Genomic DNA, 14,013 nt, shown 5'->3' on the forward strand with positions numbered 1-14,013 from the left:
TTAGCTGTTAAAACCCTAGACATTTGCAGAGCATGAAGGAAACACAAATAGCACTCTAAACCAGGTGTTATGTTAGTAATTAAGGGTGTGAGTTTAAGAGTCAGATACCTTGGTCACACTCTCAAGTTTACTAGTTCTGTGATCTTGGGCGTATTATTTAACTCTCTGAGTTTGAGTGTTTGCAGCTTTGTCATGGGGGTGGTAACTCCTACCTATAAGGGTGTTATGCAGATTCACCCAGGAGCTAGATGGGCGGCATGGAGCTTGGCATATGGTAAGCATTCTGTAAATGGTGGCTGCTGTTATTGGGGTCTGGTAATCTAGTTATGTATTCCCTCTTCCACTAGACAGTCAAGTTCCTTGAGACCTGATATGTTACATAGTCACTGTGTTACATCTATCTTATTTTAAATTATTTTTAAGAAAAATTTTTAAAATTTTATTTTATTGAGGTGTAGTTGATTTACAATATCATATAAGTTGTGTGTATGCAACATAGTGATTCACAATTTTTAAAGGTCATACTCCATTTATAGTTATTATAAAAAGAGGCTATACTCCTTGTGCTGCACAATATATCCTTGTAGCTTATTTATTTTTTTCTTTGTAGTGTGTACTTTTTTTTTTTTTTGGTATGCGGGCCTCTCACTGTTGTGGCCTCTCCCGTTGCGGAGCACAGGCTCCGGACGCGCAGGCTCAGCGGCCATGACTCACGGGCCCAGCCGCTCCGCGGCACGTGGGATCCTCCCAGACCGGGGCGCGAACCCGGTTCCCCTGCATCGGCAGGCGGACGCGCAACCACTGCGCCACCAGGGAAGCCCTGTAGTTTGTACTTCTTAACACCCTACCTCTATCTTGCCCCTCCCTGTTACGTTTATCTTTGATATCTCTGTATTGTTTATCATGTATTAGGTCCTTAGTAATTATTGAATTAAATAACTCAACTTTATTTTTTAGTTTATTTGGGACAAACTTTATCCCCAAAAACTTTGGACATCGCTAACACCACTGGCCAAATATTTGAAAGCTGGCATTTCATTCCGTTAATTTCTATTGTTCCCAGGATCATAGTGTCCAAAGGAGTAAGATAAATTTGTCAAACAATCTTTAATGCAGATTTATCAGAAAGTCAGTTATATATCAAAACAAATTAAGGGAATTGTGTATGTGCAGAGATTCAGATGGTATGGTCTTCCCAAATACCCATTTTTTGTGAAGACTAAAAAAATAATTTAACAGTAAGTTTACTTTGCTGTACAGTAGAAACTAACACAACATTGTAAAATAACTCTAGCCCAATTAAAAAAACAGTAAGCTTATATCATTTTTACATATTTCCATGGAAACTGCTTTCCCATCTCTCTGGAATTTGCAGTCTTCTGTGTAAGACCAGGATCTTCATGAGGACCTAAATGGCCTTACACAGCCTGTCCTCTTCCTAGCCCTGATCTCTTGGGCCTCATCTCCCAGCACCCTCTTCATCACTCTCCCCACTCCAACAGCAGTGTGCAACTCACCGTCTCCCGAAACCTCTAGGCACGATATCACTTGCACTGAGAATGCTTGCACTGGAGTGTAAGGCAGGTATTTTCTGTGTTTTACCTGGCACATAGTGGTCCTTCAGTATTTCTTGAATTATTCAGGCAGACCCAGTGGTGACGATAGCCAGTATCAGATCACAGAACAAGTGGCAGGGAAGGCATTCTGCCAGGCTGCATTCTCTAATACACTTTCAGGAATACTAATAACCATTTAGGGGCAACAAGAAAAATAAGGATGAGTTTCAGTGATTGAGAGCGTGCTGAGTGCCAGCCCAGCCAAGCACTACACATGCTTACCTCAGCTCAACTTCCCCATCCTGAGGATCAGAAAACATTCAGGAACTTGCCTAAGGTCACACACCTAGTAGATGGAGTGGACAGGATCCGTTTAACTGTAGTGGATGAATTTTAAAACTTTTAAGAGCTTTCCAAATAGTGAGGTTTCATTTTTAACTTTTGTTATTGTTTTATTATGTGGGCAAACAATGTGTCCTATATCACTGCTGCCTTTTGGAATCCATTTGAGATTTTTCTTGCTGGTGTGGTATGTGATCAATCTGTTTAAATATTCCGTGGAATCTTGAAATGAAAATCTATAGGATCCAAAATAGAATTGTCTATTAATTCAGTCTTACTAATTATATCACTTAAATCTTTTACGTAGTTATTTTTTAGTACTTGATCTGTCAAACATTGAGAATGATGTTAATATTTGAAAGCAACTTTTTTATCCACTTCTGTGTGCCTAACCATGTTTGCCATTTGTTTTAATATCTAATATGGATATCAGTACCAGACAACTGTTATTGAGAGTAAGTTTCTGTATATTTTCAAGTACTCAAGAAAAGATTGAGAAATGGAAGACTGAATCAAAGGAAAATTACGGATGGCTACAATGAAAGAAGCCAGTGGAGATAAAGGTGTCACCTTTAAATATCAAATCAAAGCCAAGTGGTGAAACATGGGCAGTAAGCATGGTTGTTAGAAGCAGAGACCCTGGAACCAGACTTCCTGGCATAAATCCCAGCAGTGCAGTTCAGTAGACTGGGCAAGTTATTAACTTCTCTATGCTTCCATTTCTTGGTGTGAAAAATGGTGATAATAATAGTACCTACCTAAGGAGGTTATTGTGATGATTAAACAAGTTACTATTTATAAAGTGCTTAGGAGAGTGCTTAGCACATAGCAGTGTATAAGTATCTATTAGCTATTATCATCCTTCACATCAGACTCCTTTTGGTACAAAGGTATTCTAGAACCACCAGGCTTATAAGTATAATGTCAATTGTACTGTTTCATTCAACGTGTCTATATTAATTGAGCACTTACTCTTGGCAGGCACTATGTTAGTTACTGGGAGTATAATGGACATACAGGGTCCCTATGCTCATGGAATTTACCACTCAGTGGTGAATACAGACATGAAGCTATTAATTGCAGCCATATCCAATGATACGAAGAAAAGGTACACAGTGCTATGAAAGTCTAAATGAGGGTGGAGGAGGATGTAGACTAGTCTGGAGGGTCAGGTAATGGCTCTTCTGTGACATATTTGTAATCTACGGCTTTAAAATAAGTTACCCCAAACAGTGTCTTAATACAGCAAATACTTATTATCTCATAGATTCTGTGGGTCTGGAATACGGGAGTCACTTAGCTCAGTGGTTCTGGCCCAGAGTACCTCAAGAGGTTGCAGTCAAGCTGTTGGGTAGGGCCACAGGCATCTGAAGGCTTCACCGAGGCTGGACAGTCCACTTCTACAATGGCTTATTCACATGACTGTTGGCAGGAGGCCTCAGTTTCATGTCATATGGGCCTCTCTTTAGAGCTTGAATGTCCTCATGATGCGGCAGCTGGCTTCTCCCAGAACAGGTGGTCCAAGAACGTGAGCAAGAAGGATGCCATAATGTCTTTTATGACCAAGCCTCAGAAGTCACACATGTTACTTCTACTATATTCTCTTTGTTAGAACTGAGTTATTAAGTCCAGTCCACAGCCAAGGGGAATATATTTAGGCTTCACCTTATAAAGGGAATATACAAAATTTGTGGACATATTTTAAATTACCACACAAGGATATGGCTAGATTGATTATTGAAGATATTCTAGACCAGGGGTTGACAAACTTTATGTAAGAGGCCAGGTAGTAAATATTTCTTGCTTTATGAGGCCATATTGTCTCTGTTATAACTACTCAACTCTGCCATGAAATGAAATGAAAGCAACCATAGACGATATGTAAGTGAATGGATATAGTAGTGTTTCAATAAAACTTTATTTACCAGAACTGATGGTGGGCTATAGTTTGCTGACCCCTACAGATACAAGAGATGAAAAGGGTAGAGGAGTATTTCAAGCAGAAGAAACAGAATGTTTCATAAAGAACAGAATTATTGGGCACTTAAGAGTAAAGGTACCAGGGCTTCCCTGGTGGCGCAGTGGTTGAGGGCCCGCCTGCCGATGCAGGGGACGCGGATTCGTGCCCCAGACTGGGAGGATCCCGCATGCCGCGGAGCGGCTAGGCCCGTGAGCCATGGCCTCTGAGACTGCGCGTCCGGAGCCTGTGCTCTGCAGCGGGAGAGGCCACAGCAGTGAGAGGCCCGCGTACTGCAAAAAAACAAACAAACAAACAAAAAAAAAGAACGAGTAAAGGTACCAAAAATACTAGGAGGTTTACTACAAAATTGTTTGTAATAGAAAAAAAGAATAGAGAACACTTATTTCCACACATAAATTCTAAAAACATAAATATTGAGGTAAAAACCAAAATGCAAAAGCTTTGTGCAATATGGACAGCTGTCATTTATGTAAATGAGTAAACAATGTACTCTGTTGTTTTTACTATTTATGAGGACATACATATGTAATAAAAGCACAGAACATGCATGAGAAAGACACCAAATTTAGATGATGGTTTCTCTCTAGAAGAATGGAAGTGGTGAAGGTTGTGGAGCTTAAACAGTTTCTGTTATATATTTATGGTTTAAAAAAATTTTTTATATTGTGATGAATACGCACAACATAAAATTTACTACCTTAACCATTCTTAAGTGCACAGTTCAGTAGTGTTAAGTATATTCACACTGTTATGCGACCAATCTTGAGAACTTTTTCATTTTGCAAAATCGAATCTCTGTACCCATTAAACAACTCTCCATTTCCCCCTGCTCTCAGCCCCTGGCAATAATCATTCTACTTTCTGTTTCTATGATTTTGACTACTCTAGATGCCTCATATCAATCATACAGTATTTGTCTTTTTGTGACTGCTTTATTTCACTAAGCATAACGTCCTTGACTTTTATCCATGTTGTAGCAGGTGTTAGCATTTCCTTCCTTTTAAAGCTGAGTAATACATTGTATGTATACACCACATTTGATTATTCATCCATCTGTTGATGGACACTTCAGTTGCTTCCACCTTTTGGCTATTCTGATAATGCTGCTATGAACATGGGTGTACAAATCTAAAACAGAGTTTTGATGAAAGAAATGATCAGTAAATCATTGTGCAATATAGCAGCCTGAGCAAATATAGTAGCCTGAAGGTCTTTTTTCCTTCCATTCTCCCACAGCACATTCCAGTCAAACTTTCACTCACACTATCCACCTACGGGATCGTCAAGGTTATTAATGCCCTGCATGTTGCTAAGTCCTGTGGTCTTTCCTCTGGCCTCATCCTATTAACTGCTCAGCAGCAATTGATAAAGTGGTCATTCCTGCATCCTGGGCTTATTTTCTTCACTTGATTTCCAGGATGCTAACTCTCCTGGTTCTCTTCCTACCTCTCTGGCTATTTCTTCTCAGTCCCCTTTGCTGCTTCCTCCTCACTTCTCAGACCCCTTAATGTTGGATTGCCCCTGGGCTCAGTCCTCTGATTTCTCCTCTCCTCTCTATGCTTAGTCCCTAGTTGGTTTTATCTAGGCTTATTGCTTTAAATGCTATCTGTTCACCGATTTCAAATTTGTAATTGTAGCTTTTACTTCTCCCCTCACATCCAACTCATCTATTAAACCGTCTACTCAGCATCTCCACTTGAATGTCTAATAGCATCACAAACTTAACACAGGCAAAACCAAACTCTTGATTCCCATAACTCCTCTTTCTCCTCCCCAGTCTTGCCTATGTTGGTATTCCACCTCCATTCTTCCTATTGCTCAGGCTAAAAGCCTTGAAGTCATCATTTACTTGTCTCTTTCTCTAACCCCAGGCAATCTATCGAGAAGTCAGGTGAGCCTCACCTTCAAAGCATAGCCAAACTCAATTCCTTCCCATTGCCTGTGTCACTGTGGTCCAAGGTTCTGTCATCCCTTCCCGGGGTTATTCTAGTTTCTTCTTACTAGGCCCTATGGTTCTTCTCTTACCTCCGTCCTCAATCCAAAACCATACTTCAGTCCAATAGCTGAAGTAATCCTTTATGAATGTGCATCATATCCATATCATGGTTTGTCTTTCCTCAGAACCTTCCAGTGGCTCCCCATTTTTCTCAGAGTAAAACCAGTATCCCTACAATGGACTCCAAATGTATACCTATCTTCCCATCATCCCTCACCCCTGGACTTCTCCGACCGAGTACTTTCCCCATCCCTTATGCAGCTCTAGCCATGTACGTAAATATTTACTATTCCCTCTGCCTGGAATATCTGCACGGCTGGTTCCCTCATTTCCTTTAGATCTTTGTTCAGATGTCACCTTTTCCTGAAGCTTTCCCTAATCACTCTATTTAAAATGGCTATCAATCCCTCACCTCCCAAATGTCCCACTCCACCTTCATGACTTATTTTCCTTTACAATGCTTATGACAAACTGGTTTAGTCACCTTTTAAAATTGTTGTGCCTCTCTCCAATTGGAATTTGAAATGAAAAATCACATGAGGGCTGAGGTGTTTGTCTGGTTTACTGCTGTATTTCCTATATCCCTTGCATCAAATTATTTTTTGAATATATGAAACTCTGCTGTATCTTAAGACTGATCTGAGTTGATGCTGAGATTATAGTGTTTCTTTCCTGTTGGTTTCTCCAGTTGGTTTTGTTCCTTAAACGAAGCAATTGAAAAATATGGCTTCAGAATCTTTGGCACTGTTCCTTGAAATCTGAGCAGGCTTGTGACTGCTTTAATCAACATAGCATTGCAGAAGTGATGCTTTGGGACTTCTGAGGTTACGTAATAAAAGGCCATGCAGTGTCTGGCTTATTTGCTGGAACACTTGCTCTTGGAATCTTTACACCTCAATGTAGGAGGTGGGAGTACCCTGAGGCTGCCATGCTGTGAGGAAGCCCAGGTCACATGGAGAGGCCATATATAGTTGCTCAGATTGAGAATTCCAGCTAAACCTAGACTTCAAGTTATTTTTCAGCCAAGGTACCAGACATATGGGTGGAGAAGCCATCTTGGAAGTGGATCCACCAGCCCCAGCTGTTCCAGCCCTCTGACACCATGCTTTAGAAACAAGCCTTCCTTACTCTATCCTTTATGAATTCCTGACCCAGAATTCATGAGCATAATAAAATGGTGGTGGTTGGACACCACTAAATTTGGGGTGATTTGTTACATAGCAGTAGATTACTAGAACAGTAAGGTGGAAAGGCCAGATAAAAATAGTAAATTACCTTTAGAGAAAAAGTTAAGTTTTGAATTTTTTTTTTGTCTACTGGAGAAAGTATATGGTATGTGCAAACATTATTCTGTCAAACTCATCTTGTATGCTGGTGTCCATCCAGATTAACTCACTAGACTTCAGATTCTCATTAACTGCCAAGTAATGTCATCCTGATGAACCACTTGAGATTTCATGCTCAAAATTCTGGGGTCTTGGTATATTTCCATGCTGAACCACTGGAGGAGCTGGCAGTTTTAGACCAGCTCAGGCCAACCTAGTCGTTAGATTATAGAAAAATAACCTCGGTATCAGTGTTGCAATGAGATATCCAATTTTCTTCTTTTATTTTTATTCTGTTTTTGAAATGGAGAATGAGTGTTATTAGAAATATCATCCAAAGATCAGCTTTTCAGAATCAGCTGCTGTTAAAAATCTGGATGTTCTCAGAGCTGGAAGGGCCATTAGAAACTCACTCATAAAACTGCTTATTCTACTGATCAGAGAGGGGAAGGGGCATGACCAAGTTCTCAGGCTGGGTCTGGACAGGGTCCTGGCTCCCCACTCCCCATGCGGTTCTCTTTCATCTCAATAAGTGGTTTTTAGCCTGTAGTCTGGTTCAAAGATGAACTTCTTGGGTACTGGAACAGGCGCTCTGAACCAGCTGTAATGGTATAACATTTTGTTTATGCGTGCTTTTGTGTCCATTTCTGGAGATAATCCACAGCTTCCGTCTGATTGTTACAGAGATCAGTGACCCAGAAAAGCACAGAACCACTGCACTTGATGATTTAATACTGTCATTTAAAAACTGCTAGAGTAAGTTAAATCTTGTCCTCTCTCATCCCTACACCACATGCTGCTGGGGAAATTCTTTAGTTATTTAAGATTAGCGCCTAATGGGTGCATCTTTCAGATGGTTAAGGATAGTTTGGAGCACCATCAACCAACTCATCTTACTCTCAGTTTAGAAAAATTTGGCAAGCACTCACACGTTAACATCACTTTTGTAATTCAAAAGCAACAGACAATACCGGACTAGGTAGGTATTATTTTTCCTGCCAGCCATTGCAGTAGTTAAAGCAGAGTGCCCTGGGATCTCTACAGATAAAGCCTGAAAGCGCAGAGACTAACTTAATAGAAGTTTATTTTTCCTGTGCACCACCATCCAGTGTGTGTGTTCAGCAGACTTTTCACATGGTATTTCAGGAACCCAGGTTCCTTTTATCTCGGGGTTCTGCCACCTTCTTGGGTCTTGGAGTCCTTTACTTCTAGTCAGCAGACAGGAAAAGAGGGAAAGTTGAGGACAGGGTAGGAGGTTTTTATGGACTTGAGTTCTTCATTTTTACCCACATTCCACTGGCCAGAAATAGGTCACATGGTCTCACCTGGATACAAGGGTGGTGGTGGTGGTACTTCCTAGCAATAGCTCTACACTGATGAAGAGGCACACAAATCTTTGTTGGGCAGCTGGTCCTCTCTGCCACAGTCAGAGTGTGCATTTTAATGATCCTGAATCTCAGAGATAGATAAAGTGTCTGAGATGGGACTTTCAGACAATCCATAAAGTCTGCAGATGGCTTATGATCTTCACTTACCTCACACCTTAAGAATTAAGGTGATCCTCAGAAACTGTGAAGCCAGAATTGATTGAAATATAATGTAGTTAGGGTAGGAATATTGCACTTATCGGGTAATTGGAGATTTTATTTTTTAAAGTAGTGACAGAGGGGGTGAGGGCCCAATCTGGATTTTGAGCTGGTTTATATTATAATAGAACTCGTATAATTATAGCAAAGAGAACTCTGTTTTCATTTTTGCAAAACTATTGCTACAAGTTTAGCTTTGTTATTGCATGTTTGCCCTTAAAAATCTTTTCATGCTTGGCAGAAATTATAACGGCACATGTCTTTACCCTATGGTTTTATTTTTGTTGTGTTGCTTAGTTGCTTCATGATTATTTTTGTTTTATACAATCTTAACCTCTCTCCTCAAATTATCACATGATTTTTATTCTGGAACTTGACTGGCTATGGTATGAAATTATCATGAATTTCATTCTCAGCTTTTTTCATTAAGATGTTTTTGATGCCACATGGTATCAGAATTGGTGACCTATGAAATGTGTTACTCCTACCACTTACTGTGGAACAACTCTAACACAAGTGACTTACTTTCTGTTTTGTCATCTATAAGATTTTATTGGTCTAGTGAACTCCAACAATCTTGGAAGTGATGTTGAGGGCTAAGTAGCTCTGTTTTTTAGCCTGAAGTCCTTATGTGAGGTGCCCAGTGGTGTGCTGGCACTGGAGTCAGTAATACTTGACCTCATCCCTTGCAGAGATAGGTTAGGGGCAAAAATGTCCTAACTGATGTTGAGGCCATTTTGAAAAATGAGGAAGCAGTAATTCTAGTTCTGCTCAAATTGAAGTCTGAGAAGTAGTTTTGTGTGCCAGTGATGACTTTGAGAAGAAAATATGCTACAGTCCAGAGCTGTAGCAGTAATTCCCGAGTACTTATCCCTGGACTTATGCACCATGGTCTATGACCAAATCTTCTTGGACTGCTGGAAAATAAGAACAATGTAATAGGATATGGGTGAAAGATTGCCTGTTTTCTTATCCTGGAATCCAGGGAAGGACTATCTTTTTTTGTGCAATTCTGTTATTCTGACAATTTTTACATAAATATGTTCCATCTTAATGAAATGGTGATGACAGGAGATGGTAGTGGTGGACGTAAGGTTAATTTTAATGTCCTTACTTAGATAAAGCCAGAAATTATGTTGGTCCTCTTCTTTAACACCCAAGGTTTTTCTTTTCTTTTTTTAAATGTTTGCGGTCCAATGGAATGTAAAGACCTAAAACTACTCCATGTTGACTTGAAATGACTTTTCAGGAAGCAAATAAGTCTTATGGAATTATCCATAGGTGACTTATAAGTCAAATAAATCTTAATGGAATTGCTCCATAGGTGCAATTACTCACTTAGGTGAGTAATTGTATCAGCAGTGTGGACATGCATGAGCATTTTTGTTTACTCCTGTCATGGCCTACTTTCATCAAACTGTTGATAATTATCATTAAGAAAATCACAGCATGAACTGAACAAACTTTATCTCTTCTCTTCTGCCAAATCAATCTTTCAAAGTTTTGACAGACTTTTTTTTTTTTTTTTTTTTTTTTGAGAAGAGGCATATAAAAAGTAAGCCTTGAAGCTTACAATTGTAATTTTTTTTGCTTTTTACCTAAAGAAGTTACTGGGTCTACATCTGGATTTAACCATTTTTTCTCCCCTCTAACACTGTTGATATTAATGCCAGTTTTAATTTCTTGGCATCATGAATGCATAAGCATATCACATACAGATGTGATTTTGAACAAGGACTGAAAACTGTAAATTAGGAAGCAAGAGATTCATTAGGGTTTCATCAGACCAATTCACTCCAAAAAGTGACACAGTTGTACTGAAAATGTTTTAAATTGCTCATTTCAAACCTACTTCAGTAGCAAAATGCCACCCTTGCAGCGGATTTGCAACTATGTTAGTCATTTTCTTTCCTCCGTTTCCTTGCTGTGTTTGTATTGGGAGCACGAAGTAATGTAATTTAGTAAATTATGATTTGATGGCTGGGCAACAGCCCCAGTGTTGAACAGTATTTGGACTATGATTACTTGCTGGCTTTGTCACAGTTGACATTAATTATTGATGGAAGTTTCAGAAATAGCGCATGTGCCAGGAGCTTTTCACCGCAACGCAGGCTCCAGGCAGGAGGGATGCTAAAGAGGGTGGGGGAAGAGGCACCTGTGGCTTGTTTATGTTTGTACACAGCGAGCCTGGACCTGGTGGGCTGAGTGGTACCTGTGTAAAGGTCATGGTATAACGGAAGGATGAACCGTCAGGCTTATTTCTATCGTGTTCCTCCCCAGGAATTACACCGAAGAAGCCAACTTCAGCCAGAGCCAGCCAAGACGAAGGCTCTCCAGACTGTCATTGAAATGAAGGTAGGAGCTGTTCACATTTCTCAAAAACAGCTGTTCCCCTGGAGTTTGTTCTAAACTTGATGGTGCCTAACACAAACATGTGAAATGAACCTTGTGTTTTTCTCTAGACACCCTGGTGGGTGCTTTTCTTCTCGATTTTTTTTTTTTTTTTTGGCCTTCTCTGGTGCATTTAATTTATTGGCCCTTTAATTAGGATGCCTTTTCTGGGCAAAAGAATAAAGGGCTCAAGTATCCCTTGGCTGAAAGGAGCTGGGTTCATTTCCAGAGCATAGCCAATGCTTTCAACCCTAAGGGAGGTTTTGTGTGTGCTTTAAAAGTAAATTTCTAAAGCTAGAGTAATTCTTTTTTTCCTCCCATTCACATTACAATGAAAAGATACCTTGAGAAACTAAGATTTGGTGAAGAGAAGTTGTTGTATATGTAATGGAGGCGTTAAATGATTAAAATTATGCTATCAGCAAAATTTACTTTTCAAAGAATAATACTTTCTTATGACTCCAGTATTTTCTCCTAACCAAGTCTGGAGTTCATAATAATTTATTAAATACTCACAAGGTATTCCATTTAGCGGTGGATGCATAGAGATATTTAAAAGAAGCAAAGATCCTCCTGCATGGATTTAGGGCATTTAAAGAATAATGAAGTAAATAATGATGGGCAAGCTGTAAAGAAGCAGATCTAAATGAAAGCCAGTTGCTTTGTCAGTTTATAGAAATTTGAAGTCTTTTTACTTCTAGTTTTTGCCAGAAGGAAGCAAATAGTATTTATCTTAAGAATAAATAATTCTTGATTTATGTTGTTCCCTGAAGAAAAAAAATTTATGATGATGATGTTTGCAATCTGGTTATTTCATGCATAAGTTTAACATTCGAGAGTTTGCTGGTCACCATCATCCTACAAAAGACTTCTGAAACTTGCTGATAGGGTAATGATTTTTCTGTCTTGTAGCACATGATTTTGAATTGTCTGCCCCCAAATTCCCAAGTCCTGGGGAAAAAGAAACTAATATGAGATACTGAGTTCCTGGTGTGTACAATTCTGACTTCGTATTTTTTTTTTTCTAGTCAATGACAGTGTCTTCATCCAAGTGGATTTTTGTGGAAATAATGTAGAACATTTGCTTTAAAACTTTATGTCCCCTAAATGAGGTTACATGATTCAAGGCACTTACACTGCATTTGCAGCAAATTTGTTTGAAAAATATTATCAAAGGGATCAAATGATAGTAAGATTTAAAAAAAGCTAATCTTGGCCCATCAATTCATTTTGAATTCGTGTAATTTTTACTTAGCAATATTTTGAAAATAAACTTACCATTCTATACTTGTGGGGGGAGTGTAGAATCTCATAACTGAGATTTCATCCTCACTTCACATTGGAACCAAACTTGAAACTTGGCTAAGGCTTAAAAGAAAAGAAAAAAGACAAAAGATTTTATTTTTTTGCAAAGAGTCATTTAGTCCTCCTTCTACCCACCTCCATATCTCCTCCCCAGTTCCAGCACAATTAGTAATAGAAGAGGATGTATATAAAACTATTTCCAAATTATCTTTAAAAAAAAAAAAAAAAAAAAAGTAAAGATTGAGTTTCAGAAACCTTTGGAGAAACCAGGAATGACATCTCTCCCAGAGCAGTGGGCATTTTCCTGATAAAGGTCTCTGTACAATTAGTACTTTTTTGTGACTTTTATAAGTAGAAACTCTGATTATAGCTTACTCTTTTTTAGCATCATATGTTTTATTAGAAAACAAAAAATAGTAAATAAAGCACTAATTTAGGCTATCTACGTGAGAAGACATAAAATATAATTTTTAGGGCACATTCACATCCATATGTTATCAGTAAATTGAGTCCAGAGGGTTTTTTTTTTTTATTATTAAATGGATGCCAGTGATCCTGATTTGTAGAAAAACACATTTATTTTTAGGACATTGGTAGTCAATATACTTATATACTTGTCAGGGAACTGAGCCTGGAGTTTTTCTATTGTCTTTTGGATGAATGTTAATTTACAAAGCACTGCCTTCTGTTTTGTCAGTGGAGAAGTCTGGGTCCCATTAGCATCTATATTTAATGTGCATAAATTGAGTTATGGAGGCAGCTGGTAGAGGGTCATCTCCTCAGCCATGTGTGTAGGTTGTGACAGAGGCTGTGATCTCTTCTGATTTTGTGTATTATATCTGTTTGAAATTGGAGGGAATATTGGAAAGCCATGTTTTACGAGACTTAGGGTTGACTACCAAATAGAACTGACCCTTAAACCTGATGGGTGGGACTTGAGACATTGGTTGTATTTTAATTTAAACACCTTGGGTAAACATCAGTGTCATCTAGTGCCTTGGCAAAATCTGAAGCTAAAAGGAGCTTTCCTAGAGTAATTTGGACCTTTAGTTTCAGGTAGATGACACGAGTTAAGGGTTTAGAACTTACCCCTACTTTTCCCTTGCTTCTTATAGAAACTGAGGGTGAAATTCTGACTCCTTATCTTCTCCAAAAATATACTTTGCATCAACTCGAGAAAGGTGTTTGTTGTGAACATCTGTGAAATCTTGTCCAAATGAAAGCATTTTTAGAACCACAGTCTGGTAGTTCTAGTAGATCTCTATGTACCCCTCTGGGCTTTTAGAGTTGTGAAAATATGTCTGTCAGGGAGGGCCATCTGCACACACCAAAGTGGGGGCAATTCGCTTGCAGCCATCACAGCTGCTGCCAGCCAGTTGAACCAGGGGGGCTAAAGTCACCTGAATGAAAATAAAAGGAAGCAAAGTGAATGAAGTTATTTGTGATTTATCTTCTTGCAGGAAGCTCCAAGTTTTAATTTTGATCTTGGTTTGGTCTGGCAGGTATGTTCCAGGTTTGCACTTAGAACATT

General features: G+C 39.0%; 1 protein-coding gene across 3 annotated transcripts in view; it reads left to right on the forward strand.

The window, feature by feature from the left end:
* ERC2 (ELKS/RAB6-interacting/CAST family member 2) overlaps positions 1 to 14,013 on the forward strand; it is a 991,464-nt gene that overhangs the window by 278,998 nt on the left and 698,453 nt on the right. For all 3 annotated transcript variants that reach the window (XR_008615821.1, XM_024123747.2, XM_024123746.2), the window contains exon 4: positions 11,067 to 11,141. Coding sequence is in view for 2 of the 3 variants with exons in the window: in XM_024123747.2 (XP_023979515.1) it covers positions 11,067 to 11,141 (75 nt within the window). In the remaining variant the exon portion in view is untranslated. The remainder of the gene's footprint in view (positions 1 to 11,066; positions 11,142 to 14,013) is intronic.

This window comes from Physeter macrocephalus, chromosome 18 (genome assembly GCF_002837175.3).
Source record: "Physeter macrocephalus isolate SW-GA chromosome 18, ASM283717v5, whole genome shotgun sequence".
Classification (NCBI taxonomy): domain Eukaryota; kingdom Metazoa; phylum Chordata; class Mammalia; order Artiodactyla; family Physeteridae; genus Physeter; species Physeter macrocephalus.